Source organism: Protopterus annectens, chromosome 9.part0, assembly GCF_019279795.1.
Source record: "Protopterus annectens isolate FY-2018-M chromosome 9.part0, PAN1.0, whole genome shotgun sequence".
Taxonomy (NCBI): Eukaryota; Metazoa; Chordata; order Ceratodontiformes; family Protopteridae; genus Protopterus; species Protopterus annectens.
Genome location: NC_056743.1, coordinates 767,916,235 through 767,937,676, shown reverse-complemented (window position 1 = coordinate 767,937,676; position 21,442 = coordinate 767,916,235). Strand labels below are relative to the sequence as shown.

The window sequence follows — 21,442 nt, the reverse complement described above, 5'->3', positions numbered from 1 at the left end:
AGTTTCAAAACTTCAATGTTATGGTCTTGACCATTTCTAGCTTGAAGTTTTGAAACTTTGAGCTTGTAAAGTAGACATATATATATATATATATACATACAGTCATACACACACACACACACACACATATATATATATATATATATATATATACATATATATAAATATATATACACACACAAACACATACAAGAGCTACACTTGTTTATTACAAACCTGTATTACATATACATTTTGCACGTGCACATACATGCTTGTACGTCTTTATTATATGTACATGCCCATGCACACACATACATATATTGATTATCCACTCCACAGCTTAAATAAAGCAAACAGGTCATTATACTGCAAAATGAGAACAGTGTGTCAAGCAATACAGAATTACCTGTTCAATGGCTCGTGTGAGGAGTTCTCCAATGTGTTCTTCTGTAACTGCCCAGCTAGCAATACGAGAAAATAAAATCTAGGTAAAGAAAAAATATACCGTGTAAGGTGTAGCTGTGAAGCAATAAAAAGAAGTTACAGTTAACCATACAACAGTAGGAAGAGTATCACGAGTCTGTTTACTTAAAAAGTAAGAAGTTAACGATTCTAAGTTATCTTTGCATTATTAGTTTTATTCTAGACAAAAGCAAACTGCAGCATTTTATACCTTTAAACTCAAGTAGTTTAGCATATTACTCCTACAAGGTCCCTCAAAAAACTCTGCCTGTTTCTACCTGGTCAGTTCTTTCGCATCTTTTGTATCCCTTTCCTCCTCACCCTGGCAGTAATTGAGTAACTTGCTCTTGCCTTGCATATAAACCCACTGTTCTCACAGACTGCCCCCCATGTCAATATGTCTCACTCTGCAAAATCTCCTAGAATTATAACATGAAACTTTCCCTTGTTTAACAGGAGAGGGTTCAGTTTCCATGAGAGCTGTGCAGCTTGCGTTCCAGATTACTTAACATGCTTTTCATACACTGATTAATCAGTCAGATCCAAGTACCTGCTCAGTTGTACGCACTATGTGGGTTTTCAATCTGCTAAAAAAATAGCCTTGAGAATGGTGCATGCAAAATCCCTATCAATAGGATGCACCCCCTCCAAATGGATAAAAAATTCCTTTAATAAGGGTACAAAACCATAAAAAACTTGTCTGTCAAACTGAACCTGCAGTTAATCCACCACAGGGTATAAAGTAACATTAATATCTCCACCTAACAGCAACAGAAGCAGTTAGCATACATCCAGTCACTTTCAAAGATAGCTTTCAGCAGGCTACTATAGTCAACAGTGGGCAACAATGGGCCCTGAGTACACGCCTGAAGTAAACGTCCTTGTATTTTTTGCATTAGCCAGTAATATTTTCTCTTGGAAAATCATCCTGAAACATGTCAGAGTCCAACTTAGAGAATGCTTTACAAGAGAACATTTTTTTTTCTTACGACAGCTTGCAAGACTACACCCCTCCAATCCCTTATCTAGCATTTTCGATGGCTTATTTCTAGAAGCATGATAATATCAGGTCTTAATTTCCTCAAACTATGTGCATAAGCTTGGTTTATGCCATGTAGATAAACTCCACATACTCCAAATAATTAAAAGGTATCCCTCTGTGCTTTAAAGTCCCCTCTTCTCATACAGGCACAAAATCCCATCCAGCTGCTTTGAAATAGGTCTGTTTTGCATTCATTGCTGCAGCCAACATCAGAACATTATGGTCTGGTTGTTGGGAATACAAAATCAAACTGAAGCAAGACCACCAAAACCTAAGCAATACACTCAACAATGTTAAAGAGTGCTGCCTTACGCCACTACTTGTACACCTAAACTGTCCTCAAGTGGGACCACCTAAGACTTGCTCTGATGCCTCCTCCATTTGGACATAGGCATTGCTTATCTAGAGGGTCTTGCACCATGGGAAGTTTCTAAGTAAACTTCTGTATGATTCTGCCATGCCACAGATTTCACATGTAAGCACAGGCTTACTGTAAAGATTAAGCATCTACTTGACATCTAGCACCCTTTCATTAAACTAAATCTCACACTTTGGGTACAGAAATGTCAGCTACTGCAGTGCCCCAAGATTTACAGCAAATCCGAAACTTGCTGAAAGGCTCAGCATCTACCTACATCTATGACAAGTTTTTGATAAACAATCTCACACAGTCTACAGGAACAATTTCATTCTGTGCATTCAGAAATATGCACGCTAGCTCATGAGCAGTACTTGCTGCTACTTATCCCTTCTGGGAAGGTGTTTCCTTTTTTTGAATGAAAAGACTTGCACAGCGTATCTCCTGTTGCCAGCTTTGCACCCTAAAAATCCAAATTCCAAACCTCAGCACCCATAATTACATTTATGCCTCTCATCAATTTCATAAATTGTTACATACACCCCCCTCTAACAAATTACACTCAACTGATTTATCAGCATTTCTATGCATACTTTTGAATAAACACACTTCCTTCTCCTCACTCTTCCACATGATGGATGCGTGTTGTAAGCACAACTACCACTCCCTTACTGCCATCACAGTTTCTCCCATAAGGTTTCCAAGATGGCTACACACTAACCCATCCATCCATCCATGACATTTTCTCCCCCAATTGTTTTTTGCACATGGGGTCAGGGTGACACTAACAATGACAATGGCTTAATTTTAGCTCTTCCAGAGTGAAGAAACTGTGAAGTACGAGAGAGATGCTGTCAGCTTGAGTAAAACTCATTTACTGGCAAATTAAGTATACTGCCTGGATTCCAGCAGACATTTAGAAAACCTGAAAGAAAAATCAACCAAAAAAGGTATGAGAAAACGCTGTCTGAGAAGAATCCTGCAGCTGTTCAGCAAAAAACAGTTCAAGCTTCAACTTTGGTACAAAAAATAGTCCGTCCAGTCGGCCCGAATACCAGAACGTTTGGCGGACGATTAGGAGGATGACTGAAAGCACGCAGGGGTACTATGCGCATGACCGACGCCCATATCCTCAGTCTTTTCTGCCCCAGATGTCAGAAGACCCTAAAAAGACAAGTCCCCAAAACCCAATATATACAACAATATATACAAAAATTGCTGCAGTCCTGACTTGGGTAGTAGAAAAAGCAGAGGTAAGGGAGGCTGGCAAACTATAAAGAAGTAGGAGCTGACAACATGCCTTGTAAAACAGCTGAGTTGCCACCCTTAGAAATGCTGTTGGTGGCAGCAGGCTCAAAAGGTTGTAGAGTAAGTTTTTCCAACACAAAATTGAGATCCCAAGCAGGTAGGAGGCTCAAATGGGGGTCTTATATTCTTGCCCCTCTAGAAACTGCTTGAACAAAGGGATGCGAAACAACTGCATACACTTTCCTTTGTACTAGGTCTTCTAGCTTCCATAATCACATTTAAAATTTGTTGAGGAAGTTGAGACCTGCTGTGTTCAACACAGAATATCCGTAGTAGAGGGTACCAGTGTTTGCGAGGCCAATCTGGCATCCACTTCCAAGCCGTGTGATGAAACCCAACCTGCCTGAAGAGTTAGTTGCAGGCTTAGCGCAGTCTCCGACAGTTGTGTTGTCTGTGTTGAAATCACACCTGCCCTGGAGAAAGTACTCCTTGAAAGCATGTTGATATGTAGATGATGTAGTCTGGCTGCAGGCTTGCTGTCTTATCCCCTCTTCCATTGATGAGCTCCCCAAGCAATGTCCGGGCATCTGTCGTTAAGAGAGAAGGAATAATTTCAATTTCCCGCAGATATTTCCTGCAATTAGCCCTTATAGGCAGCACCTGAAAGTAAGCTTCTTTGAGATCTAAAGTTACCATCCAGTGATTTTTGCCCAGCAGAGGTAAAAGCTGTTGTAACGCCAACATCTTGAACTTGAATGTCCAGATAAGTGTTGAGGATAGATAAATCCAAAATTGGTCTCTTCCTCCCCAAAGGCTGCCCAAGCGTGAATCTGCTGGCAGCTGAAACCAGCAACTCTACCTCAAAACCTTCACCGTAGCATCCACCTTAGATTCAAATTGAAAAGGAGATAATTCTGAGTCAGGGTTCAGGGAAGCCTCTGCAAAATCTTTCCACCACATTCAACACAGGAGGAATAGCTAAAGGCCTATGCTGGGGTAAAACAAGAACCCTGGCCTTCCCATTTAAAGTGCTCCCTCATGGAATGCAAAGTCTCTGAAAATGAAAAATCCTCAGGTGAGAAGCTGTAGGAGTGGAATCATCCACATCAGAATCAGAATATTCCACCCTAGGCTCTATCAGGCGCGGGGCATAGAACCCCTAATCCCTCAACCCATTTCACTGTTTTATTTTATCGCTTCTTGCGGAGGCGAGGCGAGAGCATCCGGGGCGGCATTTATAATCAACGCTTCCCAAACACTAACCTGGCACAGTCTAACCTCCTCAAGCGCGACATCCGTAAAAAATTTTCTGAGCAAAAAAAAAATAAAAGAAAAAAAAACCAAGAATGTTTCTAGCTAACTCTTTTTCAAACTCTCTGTTTCGTGTGAAACCTCGAAATACCAGTTCGCCAACGCGCACTCGCAAAACTGCTTCTGCATCGGACAAAGACAAAAGGATAAGATATGGCGCCGCCGCGCGGTTAGTACCCTGACGTACTGGCGTCAGTCTAGCCAGTCCGCCTGGACCGACCCAGCCTTATACTCTGGTATTCGGGCCGACTGGACGCGGACTATACCCAATAGTCAGGACTGCAGCAATGGAAGACGAAGAACATCGGCTTCATATAACTTAGAGGAAAATTATATTACATGTACTCAGAGGTGCTAAAAATAAATGCACTGAAGGAATACATCAATTCAAATAAAAGACTAGAAAAAATAGAAGCTTTAACTAGCTATTAAGAAGAACTGAAAAAATGAACTCAGGCTGAAATGAAGAAAAGGCTGGTTCAGTCTGACACTTCTCAAGAAGAGGTCTTTCAAATAGCTGGCACAGTCAAAAGACAAAAGTGTAGAGAACACCAGAGATTTTCTGTTGTACTAGAGAAACTGCAAGGAACACTGTATTACTTTTATGAAAGTACAAATTACAAATAAGCAAGTGGACTGGTACTTCACAGCAGGATTTGTTAAATTAAATGGCACATAAAGTTTAAGTGCCAAACTTGGCCACGAGAAAGCAGCCAAGACCTATAATAGTAAAGAGAAAATAATACCAGCAGAAAGATGATTCTGGCAAAACTGTGGAAAGAAGAAAGAAGTACAGAAAAATGGAGACAGCAGGGTGTTTTGTGGAAAATTATCACTCACTGTATATCAGGTGAAATAGAAGCAAATTTATCCCTGCAATTAAGTAATGTCAAGAGAGGTGTGGGATTCAAGCTGCTGTTTTCAGCTGTATTCATAATTTTTTTCCTGGAAGATCAAAGACATTTTTGGGTACAGAACAAGCTGAGAAGAAAGTGAGCCCCAGCAAACAGAAGGGGAGTCTATTGTCATATGAATGAAAAGCAATGCTCAGAGAGACTACTAGTGAAACCTTTTCCAGTGTTCCAAAAGAAAATGGTTGAGGCACAGAAAAAAGCACAAGAGAGGGCTACAAGAATCAGGAGCACCTTGGGCTTAAGCCAGTGTCTGGTGTTGGGAGATGGAGATGAACAGGAAGAAAACCAGCAACACAAACTGGTGAATAAATGGGAGACCAGACTATAAAGTATCAATCGAGTTTTTGAAAGATATATTTGCAAGTGGAGAACTGTTAAGGAGGACACAAAGGGGGGAAAAATAAAGTACAACAATTTTTGTTCTTAGTAGTTGTATAAAATATTTTGTGATATAAAATGCATGTTACATACAGTGAAGCAGTTTTATATAGTATTTAGTCATGGGTATTTTAAATGTGGGTAGATCTCTTCTGTAACTGTTTTGTGTTAAAGGTATTAAACAAGTAAGTTTTTACTTGTAAAAAATATAGCCTTTACAGTATAACAAGAGAAGAAAGGCTGGACAAAAGCAAGTTTAATTTTAATATGCTATCATCTTGGGGCTACTGGGGAAGGAGGGGGGTATGGTGTATACAACACTGATTGTATGCTGAAAATATTTTCCCTTGTTTTCACCGGAGTAATTTCTTGATTAATGCTCTTGGCTTAAGCTAGAAGGTGTTTTGTTTTGAAAGCAAGTCAACTTGGAAAAATATGAAAATTATGAAAACATGACAAATGGCAAGTTTCTTACACCTGAAAAAATATTAGCTTGTTTTTTCCCCATTTGCAAATATTCAATGGGATTCAAGCATGCAGTTGATGACAGGTGTACATTCTGTTCTGAGTGAAACTTACAAAAACAAGTATTTCACAGACATGAGCTGTCTGCAGGTGTAAGCAATTAATCGTGAGAGTGCTGAGCAGTCTTTGCTGAGGACAATGCTAAATTTAAAGATACAAAGGCATGAAGTTCAGTGAAAAATGGCATCTGAAATTATGGAGGTGAATAAGATGGCAGCCTCTCTAGCAGCCTTAATACTTTAAAGCATTTAATAGAATGATGTGCAACATGGTTTTACTTAAAGATAGTCCGCACACTTTTTTTACGACTAGAAGATACTGTTTTTTGAAACTGTGCAAGCTGCTTCACATCTGTGAAGGGAAGAGAGATAAGAAAACACAAATGTCAGTTTAAGTAGCAACACTGGGTGTAGCATGCACTTCACCATGAGTAACCTTAATTTAATGCTAGGTAATGCTTGTAGGCAACTGTTGATTTACAGCAAATATTCCTATCTGGAGGGTTACACTTTACTTACTGAAGATGTACACAATTTGTGTGCTTGTTTCAAGTTAACAGGTAATGGGGGTGCTTTGAAAATCTATTTAGTTTTTTGTTTGGGATTTCATAAAAAAGTCTTGAAACCTGCGACAGTTTCAAATGGCGATGAGAAGAAATAGTATAAAAACATCAGCTGGCCAAACTGAGTGTGGATGTAACACATGTAGTGAGAATGCTAGCATTTAATGAAAATGATTTAATGTGAATAGCAGTTCTGAAGAAGTCTTGTATGGAAGACGAAAAAGCTTGACTGCTCAATTTTGTTTCAATAAAGTGTGTTTGGAAGGTTCCTGTGCCTCAGCCATTTGTACTTTGGTTCTTGGTTTTAATGTGTTGGAACTTTTTTTTGACTAGTATTTTGTATATGCCCAGTCAACACCCATAGTTCCTTGTGGCGCCCAGACCCTTTTTTTTTTTTTGTTAAGTATGGCTTCTTTAAGTGACTTACCAGCTAATAATAGGAAGTATTAAAAAGGATAAGGACACAAAATGACGCTAAGATTGTTAATCTACAATGTCCTGAAGTAGAGAAATCAATCAATTTTCCACTTACTAAGAAGTTATGCACTCACCATAACATTCCATGTGAGTTGTTCCATCTCACCTTCATTCTTCACTGATGGGTTCAGAGCCGATCCCTCGGCTCCGACACAGCTGTTAGCAAGCTCAAGGTTTACCAGTTGCTCGAGACCCAGCCCATTATCCCATAATGCACTGCTGGAATTACCTCAGAGCTTGTTTGCTGCGTGTACCATATTCTTGTAAAAGGACTACTCTCCTAAGACAGGGAAAAAGGAAGGACTTGAATTACCAGGATGAGACCAACGTCTAAGTCAACTGTCAGCCAGGTGGGGGGTGGAGGGAGGGAGGGAAGTGAGAATGAAGGCAAGATGGAACGTTATGGTGAGTACATAACTTCTTAATGTGAAGTTGTTCAATTTTACCGATCATTCTTCACTGATCGGTAGCATCCCTAGCACCCTCAATCTTGGGTAGCTCACAGGAGTATATTCTTCAGGACAGTAGAACCAAAGGAAGCCCTATCCCTGGAGGCCTTATCCACCTTGTTATGAGTAATAAAGGTATGCGGCTTAGACCAAGTGGCTGCAGCACAGATGTTGTCAATGGGCAATTTGGCTTGAAATGCAAAGGATGTAGAAACTGCTCTGGTTGAATGAGCTTTAATTCTGTGTAGTAAGGGCATATTAGCTGCTGAATAAACACAGGTGATACAATCAGATAGCTACTTAGAAAGGGTTGTTTTAGCCACTGGTCTACCTTTCCTGGCTTCAGAAAAGGAAACAAATAGTTGGTCTGATTTTCTAAAATCTTGTCCTATCCAAATAATATCTGAGCTGTCTATGAACGTCTAGTTTGTGCAGCATATACTCTAGTTTGTTGGAATGGTTGGGGAAGAAGACTGGCAATTCAATGACTTGATTGATATTAGACTCAGAACAAACTTTAGGTAAAAAGGAAGGATTTGTCCTGAGAGATACTCTTATCAGCATGAAAAATCATATAAGGAGGTGTGACAGACAAGGCTTGAAGCTCTAACACTTTGTGGGCGGAAGTAATGGCCATTAGAAAAATGGTTTTCCAAGACAAATATTTGAGATCACAAGATGATGCACATTCAAACGGGGGAAGAATTATGCGAGATAGCATAAAATTCAGATTCGAGGGGGAATAAGGAGTTTTTACTGGAGGCCTCAAATGAAAAGTCCCTTTAAGAAAAGCCTCGGATAACTTGTGGGCCATAACATTTAGTCCTCCTACTCCAAGATGGAAACTAGATATGGCAGCTAACTGGACCCGAATTGTAGCCACTGCTTCATTAAAACAGTTAAGAATTCCAATATAGATATCAAGTGAGCGTGAAAAGGATCAATGTTCTGTTTGGAAGCTCAAATGGAAAATCTCTTCCACTTATTATGATATAATCTCCTGGTGGAAGGTTTGTGAGAAGACAAAAGGATTTGCCTTGTGTCATAAAGGTTGTGAAGCCTGGCTATGTGGGGAACTAGAGCAGCTTCAGAGACTGCAATAAAGGGTGGAGATCCCCAGACGGATGTGTCAGAAGGTCCGGAACTGAGTCCAGAATCCATGGATCCTCCAAGAGATGATGATAAAGAAATGGGAACCAAATCTGCCGAGGCCAATGGTTGGGCTATAAGAATGATGGTCCTTCCCAGCGACTTTGTTTTCTGTAAAAATCTTGATATTAGTAGGATTGGAGGAAATGCATATAGGAGACCCAGGGGCCATTCTTGTATGACTGCGTCTCTCGGGGGCTGTCCCAGAGGGGCAATCAGGGCGAAGTAGCTTCTGCATTTGGTGTTGATGTGACTGGCAAAAAGGTTGCAGCAAGGTTGACCCCATTTGCGGATAATCCTGTCCACAATGTCCTGATTGAAGGACCACTCATGTGGCAACAAAATTGCCCTGCTCAGTTTGTCATCACGTTGGATCTCCCCGGGATGTGCATTGCCAACAGAAAGCACTGGCATGACACAGCCCACTGCCAAACTCTGAGGGCTTCTCGGCAAAGAGGGTAAGACTTGGTCCCGCCCTGTTTGTTCAAATACCAGACAACTGACATGCTGTCTGAATTGCAATTGTCGCTAAAGGAAGAGACCTGAAAGTACTGCAACGCCAGAAGTACTGCTCTTATCTCTAGAACACTGATAAGCAGATGTGATTCTTGATCCATCCATGTGTTTTGGGCAGTCTTCCCTGAAAATGCCCCCCCCCTACCAGGGAAGCGTCAGTGGTCACAGTGGCTATCGGCGGGGGTAGTACAAATGGACGTCCTATTGTGACACGAATCAACATCAACCACCACTGAAGGTCTCTCGTGCAACAATTTGTTTTCACAATCATATGCTTCACTGGAAGTTCCTGATAAGACCACTGAGTGCACAGTAGCACTTGTAGAATCTGCAAATGCATCCATGCTAATGGCATAGCTAAGATTTCTGCTGCCATCAAACCCAGTACTTGTTAAGACCTCTGCTGCTGAAGCTCTGTCTTCTGACACCAGTGATCTGACATACTGGCGAAGAAGAGACCCTCTCGAAAGGTAGACAGAGTGGTGGTTGAAGTGTCTAACTCTGTCCCGATAAAGACAATATGCTGCGATGGCGACAAGGCAGACTTTTCTAAGTTGACAGTAATGCCTAAGTGGTTGCAGAGTGGATTCCCTTGCCCAAATCAGTTGATGCCTGGTGGTGGAGGTAAGGAGCCAATAGTCTAGGTATGGAAAAGTACAGTTGTGTACACGTAGCATTAATGTAGATGTTCGAGTGTACTCACTGTTGCAGTCACTACACTTGGCTTATCCTGCTGGCAGGCTACCTTCAGTCGGCCTGAATTCCAAAGTCTAGGTCCGGCGTCGGTTGCCGTCGCCTCTTCCCCGACATCAGTGCGCCAGGGGGGTATAAAAGATGCAGCCGATGCCATTTTCTTTAGTTTTTCTTGCCCCAGATGTCAGGTGCCCCCAAAAGGGTAGGCTAAAAATATGCCAATAAAACATGCATGCACCAAAATATATAATGCCTTCATCTACAAGCAAATACACCACATAGGTTGTATAGATTAGAGAAGTGTAGTTAAGTTCCAGCAAAGAAAAGGGGGATGGTGGGTGGGTAACCTGGACTGCAACAGTGAATACACTCAAACATCTACATTTATGGTAAGTGTACACAACTGTACTATGTTCTTCATGTTTCACTGTTGCAGTCATTACACTTGGGTTGAATCCCAAAGCTAAGGTTGCGAGACTGGATCTAAGTAGCATTAGGAGCGGCTATGAGGCCCTACAGAACTGCAGTGGCAAAGCCTTGCCTGGATTTAGAGAAGAGTGGTAAATGATAGTGCTTTGTAAAGGTGTGCACTGAACTCCAGGTAGCAGTCTCTAAAATGTCTTTGGTTGGTACGCCCCTGAGGAAGGCTGCTGCTCTGGTAGAATGTGGCCTAAAGCCCTTAGGTACTGGTTTGCCATGTTGTGAATAGCAGAAACGGATGCAGTGGCCTATCCACTTTGAAATAGTCTGCTTTGAAATAGCCTTTCCTTGTGATCCTGCAGCATATGCCACTAGTAGTTGCTCGGTCTTTCTGAAAGCTTTGGTTCTGTTCAAGTAGAAGCGTAGCTGTCTATGTCCAAAGAATGCAGAATTCTCTCCCCCTTATTCTGTGGGTTTGGATAAAAAGTAGGCAGATGAATACTTTGGTTAAGGGCCACACTGGACACCACCTTAGGCATAAATGTCAGGTTTGTCCTCAGAGAAACCCTGTCTGGATAAAAAATGATAAAAGGTTCCACAGCCATGAGTGCCTGTAGCTCTGAGACTCGTCTTGCAGAGGTTACTGCTAGGAGAAGAGCTGTTTTCCAAGATAAAAACTTTATATTAGCTGTAGTGGCTGGCTCAAAAGGGGGCAGAGTGAGTTTTTCCAAAACATAATTGAGGTCCCATGCAGGTATTGGTGATCTCCTTGGAGGCCTTAAGTTTTTGGCTCCTCTGAGGTATTGCCTTAACAAAGGATGAGAAAATTTGGTGGGTCTGTATTGTAATGAGCCGAAATGGCAAAGGCATGAATTTTAATTGATGAAAAGGATAGGCCTTTGTCCAGCATCTCAGTTAAGCATTTCAAAATCTGAGAAATATTTGGTACCGTTGTGTCAATTGCTTGTGCCTGGTTCCAGGCACAGAATCTCTTCCATTTTCCAGCATACGATTTTCTAGTACTAGGCCTCCTGGCCTACAAAATGACATCCATCACCGCTTTAGTGAGAGGTGTGCTTTGTATGACTATATTATCCGCCATGCTGTCAGATTTAAGGTCTTGAGTTGGCTGTGCAGGATGATTGTTTTGTTGGGACAGTAGGTGAGGTATTTGAGGTAAGTTCCAGGCTGGGCATTGAGACAAGTTCCTTAGGATTGGATACCAGTACTGGCGGGGCCAGTCTGGGGTGATCGGTATCATTTTTGGCTTATCTTGTCTGACCTTTAGGAGTATCTTGGGGAGGAAAGGCATATACTGTTAAGTTTTTCCAGATGAAAGACAGGGCATCCACTTTCCATGCTTGTCTGTGACAAGTACTTGTGCAGAATTTCTTTAGTTGGCAGTTGTGAGGAGAGGCAAATAGGTCTATGTCCGGGCATCCCCATTTCCTTGTTATCATGTTGAAGACTAGTGGATCCAATTTCCATTGGTGGGGATCCATGAGGTTTCTGCTTAGTTCGTCTGCCAGAGTATTTATCTTTCCTGGCAGGAATTGTGCCTGCAGATGTCCTTGGTAAGTCAATGTTGTGTCCCACAAAGTCATGGCTAGTCTGCAGAGGGGGGAAGAATGAGTGCCTCCCTGCTTGTTTATATACCACATGACCGTGGTATTGTCTGTCTTTATCAGTAGTTGTCCCGGATGAAGTAGGCCCTCGAGGGCTGTCAGGGCATTCTGAACAGCTAGCATCTCTTTTTGATTGATATGTAGATGCATTTGGTTGGCAGACCATGTGCCTTGAATACATCTTCCTGCCATGTGTGCCCCCCCGGCATAATCTGATGCACCCGTTGTCAATGTCTGCCTGGCTGGGGGTAAGGTGAATGGCTGTCCCTTGTTCTGGTGACAGGCCTTCGCCCACCATTAAAACTCCATTTGCAGGCAGGGAATGAGAGTAATTATTGTTTCCAGGCTGTGGCTAGCTGAGTCCAAACACTTTTTAGGTACCATTGAAGTTTTCTCATATGCAGTCTTGCATATGGAATTAGCAGAATGCAGGATGCCATGAAACCCAAAGCCTGCAGAATTTTTCTTGCAGATAACTGGGCCTTTGCTGCCAACAGTGTGAAGTAGGTAGTCAGTTGCCTCTGTCTGGCATGAGATAAGCCATCTGGGCAGTTGTATTTAAGCTTGCACCCAGGAATATTATCTCTTGAGAGGGTACTAGTTTTGATTTTTGTTCGTTGACTATGTACCCTAGGCATGGTAGTAATCTTTTTACAAACGCCAGATGCTGTAGTAGAATGGCCTTGTCCTCTGCTTGAATGAGGCAGTCGTCCAAGTAAGGATATATTTGTATTCCTCTGTCTGCAAAATGCAATTACTGGTGCCAGGCACTTTGTGAAGACCCTGGGCGCAGTAGATAAGCCAAAGGGCAGTACAGACAATTGATGGTGCATTGAGCTTGCTTGGAATCTGAGGTATCTTCTGCATGTTTGCCTGATTGGGACATGCAGGTATGCCTCTTTTAGGTCTAAAGTCACAAGCCAAGCCTTCTTGCCCAGCATGGGCAGAAGCTGCCGTAAGGTCAACATTTTGAGTTTTGGTAAATCCAGGTAAGTGTTTAGAATAGATAGGGCCAGTATTGGTCTCCAGGCTTTGTCCTTTCTGGGTACCAAGAACAGTCTTGAATAAAATCCTTGTCCCTGCTCTTGTTCTGGTACTTGTTGAATGGCCCTCATGTCCACAAGGGATGAGACTTGTTTTTGTGCCTCTGCCCATTGTTTTTTTGGTAGGTCTGGCCAACCGTTTACCCTTGGCAGGGTATGAAAGTGAAACTTGTAGCCTTGTGACACTATGTCTAAGACTCATTTGTCCTGGGTTATTATGTGCCAATTTTGAGAAAAAAGTGCTAGGGTCCCCCTAAAGATGCTGCCAAAAGATAAGTCTTTGGTGTAGGCAGGGGGAAGTCATTGGGACTATTTCCTGTAAGGCTGTGATTTATCTTCTCCACTTTTGGAGGTAGAAGCACCCCGTTGTTTAGACCTGTATGAACCTTGGGGCTGGGATCTGCCTCTTGGGTGTCTATATCTGCCCCTTTGTGGTCTGACACTGGAAAGGACCAATTCTTTGTAGGCCAGTGTCTGCTAAATCTTGAAGGTTGTAGCTGTAAGAAATCCTTGACCGTTTGCATAGATTTAGCTTTGTCCTCCATTTTCTTTAACACCTCTTCTGCTTTAACACCAAACAAAGTATCATGCTGTAATGGAGCATCTAATAATTTTGCTTTAACATGATCTGGTAAATTTTGTTCCTTTAACAAAGCATGCCTCCTAATGACAGAACCCGTGGCAGCGGCCCTACAGGAGGCCACCAAAGAATCAAAACCACATTGCAAAGTATGTTTTCCAACTTGCTCAGCTGCATGCAATAAATCCGGCATTTCTTTGTTTTCTGCACCTTCAGAATTTATCAACATTTTCTGTTTAAGCAGCGAGATAATATATTGCTGATATTTGAGCATACGAAATTGACAAATTAAAGCCCTTATAGCCAAGGTAGCAGAGGTGTAAATCTTCTTTCCCCATCTGTCTAATGCCCTAGAATCCCTGTCGGAGGGGATAGGGTTTTTTTTGCAGTGGATGTCTTGACCCCTTTGGGACCCTGAGAAATAGTTTCTGGATCAGCAGCAGGGTTCTTTAAAAGGAATTTATGAGAGTCAGGCACCCTGTAGTACCTGTTCGGCTTAACAGGAGCTGGAGGTAAGGAGTCAGGGGTCAGACTGGACTCTGAAAATACATCATCTACAATGTCTAACAAAGGCGGAATAGCTAGGGGCCTGTGTTGTGGGAGTAAAAAAAAGTCCCTGAGCCTTTTCTTAGATTCAGAATAATCTTGGCTCTCCTAGTGGAAATGTTCCCTCATGGTATGCAAGGTTTCCCCAAAAGAGTAATCCTCAGGAGGGGAGGCTGAAGGGATAGATTCTTCAGCATCAGAATCCTCAGAGAGAGGAAGAGTATTCCTGATCAGAAGAGGAATCTGAAGAAATGGAAACCTGATCTGAAGATTCATATTCTGTCTCTTGCCTAGACCTCTTATCAGGAGGGGGGATGGGAACCCCTGATCAAAGTAATTAAGTCTTCGGCCATTTTGAGCATCTGTTTTTTGGGCATGGAGGCCTGACCATGAGGCTGTTGTACTTGCTTCTTTGTCTTTAAAGATGCTTTAGTCTTTGCCTTTGTAACTGGAGTCGCTTTAATGCACAATTGAGTAGGTCTGAAAACACCCTCAGAAGCTGATGCCTGCTTAGCGGCTCCGGACCCATCTGAGGGAATAGTTTCCGAAGGTCCAATACCTTGAGCTTCCAGTGGCCTAGGCGACTCCACGTGGGAGTCTGTAGCAGCCTGCGGGTCCAAAGTAGCGGACGTCAGGGGCTGCGAAAGCACCTCACTGAGAGCCAGTGAACCAGCGACTGGCTTAGAAGAAGCCTCATCGGTTTTAGACCTTGGATGCCTGTCCTTTTCTTTTTCTTTGCGTTTCTTGTGAATTGCTGTAGTTGGCTGGCTATCCCCGACAGCATCGTGTAATTAAATCTTCTGCCAAAATAGTGAAAAGCAAAATCGTACCGGCGCTTTATAGTGCGCTGGTTAAATCTAGCACAAAACCGACAACACGCAATGTCGTGGTCAGGGCCTAGGCAAGGAATACAGTAAGAATGAAAATCCTTATGAGGTATTTGCTTCCCACAAGAAATACAATTACTAACTTTTTCTGACATCGGTCTGGAGCAAGAAAAAAGTTTTCCCCAACGGGGTACTTTGCTTTTAATGAAGACTTCGGATCTGAAATTCAAACAGGAAAATCTCAGGAGTCAGCTGACCGGCACTTGCGAACTGCTTCGGGCACCGCACGGCAAGAAAGACTGAAGAAAATGGCGTTGGCTGCATCTTTTATACCCCTAGCGCACTGACATCAGGGAAGAGGTGACCGCAACCGACGCCGGAACTAGACTTTGGAATTCAGGCCGACTGAGGGTAGCCTGCCAGCAGGATAACCCAAGTGTAATGACTGCAACAGTGAAACATGAAGATCACCACTTGGAATCCTAGACACCTCAAGTGAGCCATGACCACTGCCATACATTTGGTGAACACTCTGGGGGCTGTAGTGAGACCAAAGGGCAGGGCTGGAAAATGATAGTGATTGGCTCCCAGCTGGAAACGCAGATGATCTCTGGATGGCCTGGCCATCTTTATGTGGTGGTACGCATCCTTGAGATCAATGAGCACATCCAATTGTCTTTCCCTATAAAGGGAAGTATGGACTGAAGCGTGACCATCCAGAACTTCTCTTTCTTGACAAATTGGTAGAGTCTGCTGAGGTCCAAAATAGGTCTCCAGTCTCCTGTTTTCTTTGGAACCCAAAAACATCTTGCGTAAGTTCCGAATCCTGTTTGGTCTGCTGAGACTGGCTGGATGACTCTCTAGCTACTTGTGGACCTCTATAGTTGCTTGTTCCCTGTGACTGGGTGAAACGTCCAGGATTCTCCTGACGGAAGTGGGAAGAGAGGAGAACGGTATGAAATACCCTCTGGAAACAATACTTGCACCCATCTGTCTTTTATGCTCAGCCAGGCTTCTGGGTACAAAGATAAGCGACCCCCGACTGCCTCCAAAGCAGGACAATCGGACCTCCGCTCAGGAGCGCTGGTAGGGCTGACCAGAGAAATGATCTCTGTCACCCTGCTGTTGCGGATCCCCTCTGCCGCGAGTGCGGCGTCTACCATTATAACCCCCTCCTCTGCCCCTAAAGGGGGTTTCACCACATGTCCTGAAAAGCTCCTTGGGCTTTTGGGAACCACATCTTTCCTCCCCTTTGGCTCTTGGGATAAGGCAGAGTAGGGGTGGAAAAACAGACTCCTACGGCAGCCAGGGTCTTTCCCTCATGCTCACACCTGGTCAATGTTTCCTTTACTTTAGGCACAAAGAGAGATGAGCCCGTCAAACGGAGTATTCACAAATGAAGACTTGAAAGGCTCCGCGAAGGAACAAAGGTGCATCCAGGAGTGTCTACGAAGGGCAACTCCTGTACCTGCTGCCTCACTCGTGCCATCAACTGTATACGATATGAGATGCATGGACGAATTGACAACTGAATTTAGGGTAGCAAGCTGGGTGGCAGCTTTGTCGGAAGCACCTGCAACTACCGTACCCTGAAGAACATCTCCTAACTCCTTAAGGAGATCTCTCTGCAGTCTGGTAAAATGGGTCAAATAGTTCAGTGATCCAAGTGCGAAAGTCAGTGAACTAAACAAGCGTTTCCCATATCGATCCATAATTCTAGACTCTGTTAGGAGGATGGATAGACTAGGATGTCTCAGACATTTCCGTTTTGGTGGCTGCTGCCACTATAATGGCATCAACAGGGACTCCCTTGGTCAAAAAGGACTTATCTAAGGGGGCAAAAATGAACTTATTAGGCCTCCTAGAGACAGGTTCCATGGATTCTGGTGACTCCCACCCCCTATGAGAGATCAGGTCCATAAGCTCATCATAGGGCGGAGATACCCTAGAGGTGGAAGGTTGAGAACCGAAAGCCTTCAGGAGAACTGACATCCTCGGCAGGGTTTTTGGAATGCCAATCACCTCTCTGCCTAAGGATCTCAAGTATCTCTGCAAAGGAGATATCCTCAGAGGGGGATCGGGGGGACCCTTCTGACTCATCTAAGTTAGTGTCAGATGTCAAAGACTCCTGTGGGGAGTCAAGATGCTTCCTCCTGCACACACACTTTCTGGGAACCTCCTCAGCGGGAACATCCGGGGAAGTCTCAGAAGAGCTGGGAGCACCCAGTGAGGCTACCTGAGGCTCAGGGTCTCTATGCTTGGAGCCGATGGAAACAGAAGCAAACAGAGGCGCATTAGGGGGAAAAAAAGAGACCAATCCTGACGTCGAGGAAGTCTTAGGAGACAATACTCACCTCATGGCTTCAGAGGAATCATGGCTCCAATCGGAATGAGTCGAAGGACCCAAAGGAACCTCAAGCCCCTCCCGCATCGAGGCCATGGGCTCCGAGCCAGAGGTAGGAGCCGGGCTCATCCGAACCGAAGTCCTGAGAAGAAGAGTCGGCACTGACAAGTCTGTGAGACTACACTCCCCAGACCCGACAGGAGAATGTCGTCTCCTAGAGTCCCCGGTCGGCGCCAAGGACGTCCGAGCAGATGGAACCAACAACACTGCAACAGGTGTCGGCTCAAAGGGCTCTTCGATTATCAGGTCAGCCTCCTCCGGCTCTGAAAGCCCAGTACGACTCTGAGAAGGAGCAGTCAATTCCAGGGTAATGGTCTTTGGTTCAGACTCTAGGGTCGGAGCCGACAGCAATTTAGCTAGGCCTGGTGCCCTTAACAGCTTCTGTACCAGTCAGTCCATGTCCAGATCAGAAAGACTAACAGAGGACCTAGACAAGTGCACCAACAGTGCAGACTGGAGAATAGGAGACAATGGCAACTCTGATACCGGCTCCAGAACAGTGGATTGGATCAGATAAGGGACACAGCTCCAGGAACTGTGGAGCCAATGACCCAGCAGGACTTACTGGCCCCATCCTGGTCACAACGCCTCGACAAAAGGGTGTTTTAGTAAACCCCTGCCCACCAATTTCCTCTTCCTTTCTAATGTAACCCTGGAAGAAAAGGACGGACATATGCTGCATGACTCTTGCAAGTAGAGAGCTCCTAGACAGTATACACATTGCACGAGTATCAGTAAAGTACAGTTTTGTACCTACCATAAATGTAGATGTTCGAAGATCCACATTGCTGCAGTCCTAACACTTGGGTAGTCCGCTGTCCCTCGGTCGGCCCGAATATCAGAGTATTAGGCTGACGTCGGTCAAGGCGCATTTGACTGACATCAGAACGTCAGGGTACAAATGGGCCTGACCGACGTCATATCCTCAGTCTTTTTGCCCCAGATGTCAGAAGACCCTAAAAAGAAAGGTCAAAACCCATAGACAACAATTAAACAACCAACCAGCCTAACACCAAAAATATGTACAATATATACACTATACCTCAGAGGGATAACCCAGGCCACACAACCACCTCAAACTACAGAGGGGAAGGAGGGAGGGTAAATTGGACTGCAGCAATGTGGATCTTCGAACATCTACATTTATGGTAGGTACAAAACTGTACTATGTTCTTCATCCCACATTGCTGCAGTCCTAACACTTGGGTAGAATGAGCTGAGGTAAGGGAGGATGGCTAAACTATAATGAAGCAGGAGCTGCCAAAATGCCCTGCAACACAGCAGTGGCAAAACCAGCCCTGAATTTAGAGTACAGAGGAAGGTGGTAATGCCTAGAGAAGGTATGCACTGAACTCCAAGTGGCTGCCTCCAAAATATCCTTAGTAGCCACCCCCCTCAAAAAAGCTGTTGAAGTGGCAGTAGCCCTAGTGGAATGAGGCCTAATCCCAGCTGGAATCTCTTTGCCATGATGGGAATAACAGAAAGCAATGCAAAATCCAATCCACTTAGAAATAGTTTGTTTTGACACGGGCTTGCCCTGAGAGCACAAAGCAAAAGAAACTAATAACTGCTGCGATTGTCTGAACCCTTTAGTTCTGTCCAAATAATATCGCAACTGCCTGTGTACATCTAAAGTGTGCAAAATCTTTTCCCCTTTAGTTTGGGGATTTGCATAAAAAGTAGGCAAATGAATAGTTTGGTTTAAAGCCACACTAGAAACCACTTTAGGCATAAAGGAAGGATTAGTACGTAAAGATACCCTATCCTTATGGAAAATTAAGAAAGGCTCAACTGCCATAAGGGCCTGCAATTCAGAAACCCTTCTTGCAGAGGTAATGGCAAACAAAAAAGCAGTCTTCCATGACAAATATTTCAACTCAGCAGTAGCTGCAGGCTCAAAAGGTTGTAGAGTGAGTTTCTCCAACACAAAACTGAGATCCCAAGCAGGAGTAGGAGCTCTACGTGGGGGTCTTATATTCTTTGCCCCTCTAAGAAATTGCTTGAACAAAGGATGAGAAAACAATGGTGGGTCACAGTCGTAGTGAGCTGAAATTGCTGCAGCATGAATCTTAATAGAAGAGAAGGACAAACCTTTGTCCAATAACTCAGTAAGATATTGAAGAGCCACACTTAAATCAGGCTCAGAAACATCCAAATCCTAAGCTGCACTCCAAAATAAAAATCTCTTCCATTTATCTGCATACACTTTCCTTGTACTAGGCCGTCTAGCTTCCAAAATCACATTCAAAACTTGTTGTGGAAGTTGAGACCCTTTATGGTTTAAAACAGAATATGCCATGCTGTTAGGTGAAGAGAGTGAAGCTTGACATTGAGCAAATGACTGTCCTCCTGGGACAACAGATGAGGAATCAAAGGCAAAGGCCATGGAGGCTTCTGTACCAGACTTCTCAGTAATGGGTACCAGTGCTGTCGAGGCCAATCTGGAGCTATCAAAATCATCCTTGGCTTGTCCTGTCTGACCTTCAGAAGTACCTTTGGGAGGAGAGGCAGAGGTGGAAAGGCATACACATGAAGATTTTTCCAACTGAAAGAAAGAGCATCCACTTTCCAAGCTGTGGGATGAAACCTTTGTGCAAAACTTTGGCAGCTGGTGGTTTAGTGGAGAAGCGAACAGATCTATGTCTGGAGTTCCCCAGGACACTGTCAATTTCTGAAATACATGAAGATCCAGTTTCCACTCGTGGGGATCCATGATTTGTCTGCTTAACACATCTGCTAAGGAGTTCTGTGCTCCGGCAGAAACCTTGACTGAAGACTCAGTTGTCAATTGAGAGTAGTCTCCCACAAAATCATTGCTTGCCTGCATAGAGGATAAGAGTGTGTTCCCCTTGCTTGTTGATGTACCACATGACAGTTGTGTTGTCTGTTAGAATCAACACCTGCCCTGGAAGAAGTAAATCCTTGAAAGCTATTAATGCAAACTGGACTGCTAACATCTCCTTCAAATTGATATGTAGATGCAGTAGTCTGACAGGCCACTTGTCTTGTATCCACTTTCCATTTAGATGAGCTCCCCAAGCTTTGTCTGAGGCATCTGTTGTTAGAATCTGACTCGCCTCTGGCCGGGTCACAGAGAGTCCCTTGTTTAGGTGACATTCCTGAGCCCACCACAAAAATTCCTTTTGAATGCAAGGTATTATTTGAATGACAGTGTCCAGATGCTGGCAGTGCTGTGTCCATACATTTTTGAGATACCATTGCAACTTCCTCATATGCAGTTTGGCATTGGGAAGCACCAGAATACAAGATGCCATGAACCCTAAGGCTTGAAGGACTGTCCTTGCAGTCAGCCCGGACTGAAGAGATAGATGATGGAAGTAAAGGGAAAGATTCTTTTGTTTGTCCGGGGTTAGAAAGGCCATCTGGGATGCTGTATTCAAGTCTTACTCCCAGAAAGCACATGTCTTGAGAGGGTACTAGACTGGACTTTATTTCGTTCACAGAATACCCCAGGCATCTTAGCACTGCTATCACATACTCCAAATGACGAAGAAGCTCTTCCCTTCCTTGAGCCAGTATCAGGCAATCGTCCAAATAAGGATAGATTTGTATTCCTTTCAGCCTGAAGAAAGCTATCACTGGAGCCAGAACTTTTGTAAATACTCTGGGCGCAGTAGATAAGCCAAAGGGCAATGCATAGAACTGATAGTGAGAAGTCCCAGTCCGAAAACGCAGATACTTCATGCAACTTAGCCTGATAGGAACATGAAGGTAAGCCTCCTTGAGATCCAAAGTTACCATCCAGTGATCCTTGCCCAGTAGAGGTAAAAGCTGTTGTAACGTCAACATTTTGAACTTGGGAATGTCCAGATAAGTGTTGAGGATAGATAAATCCAAAATCGGTCTCCAAGTGTTCCCCTTTTTTGGCACAAGGAACAGGCGAGAATAAAATCCTAGGCCCCTTTCTGGC

At 43.7% G+C, this 21,442-nt stretch overlaps 1 protein-coding gene across 2 annotated transcripts in view; it reads right to left on the bottom strand.

The window, feature by feature from the left end:
• The window catches only part of TTC17 (tetratricopeptide repeat domain 17), a 3,338,929-nt gene that overhangs the window by 1,718,376 nt on the left and 1,599,111 nt on the right, over window positions 1–21,442 (bottom strand). For both annotated transcript variants that reach the window (XM_044083397.1, XM_044083398.1), the window contains exon 14: window positions 389–466. In XM_044083397.1, the coding sequence (XP_043939332.1) occupies window positions 389–466 (78 nt within the window). The remainder of the gene's footprint in view (window positions 1–388; window positions 467–21,442) is intronic.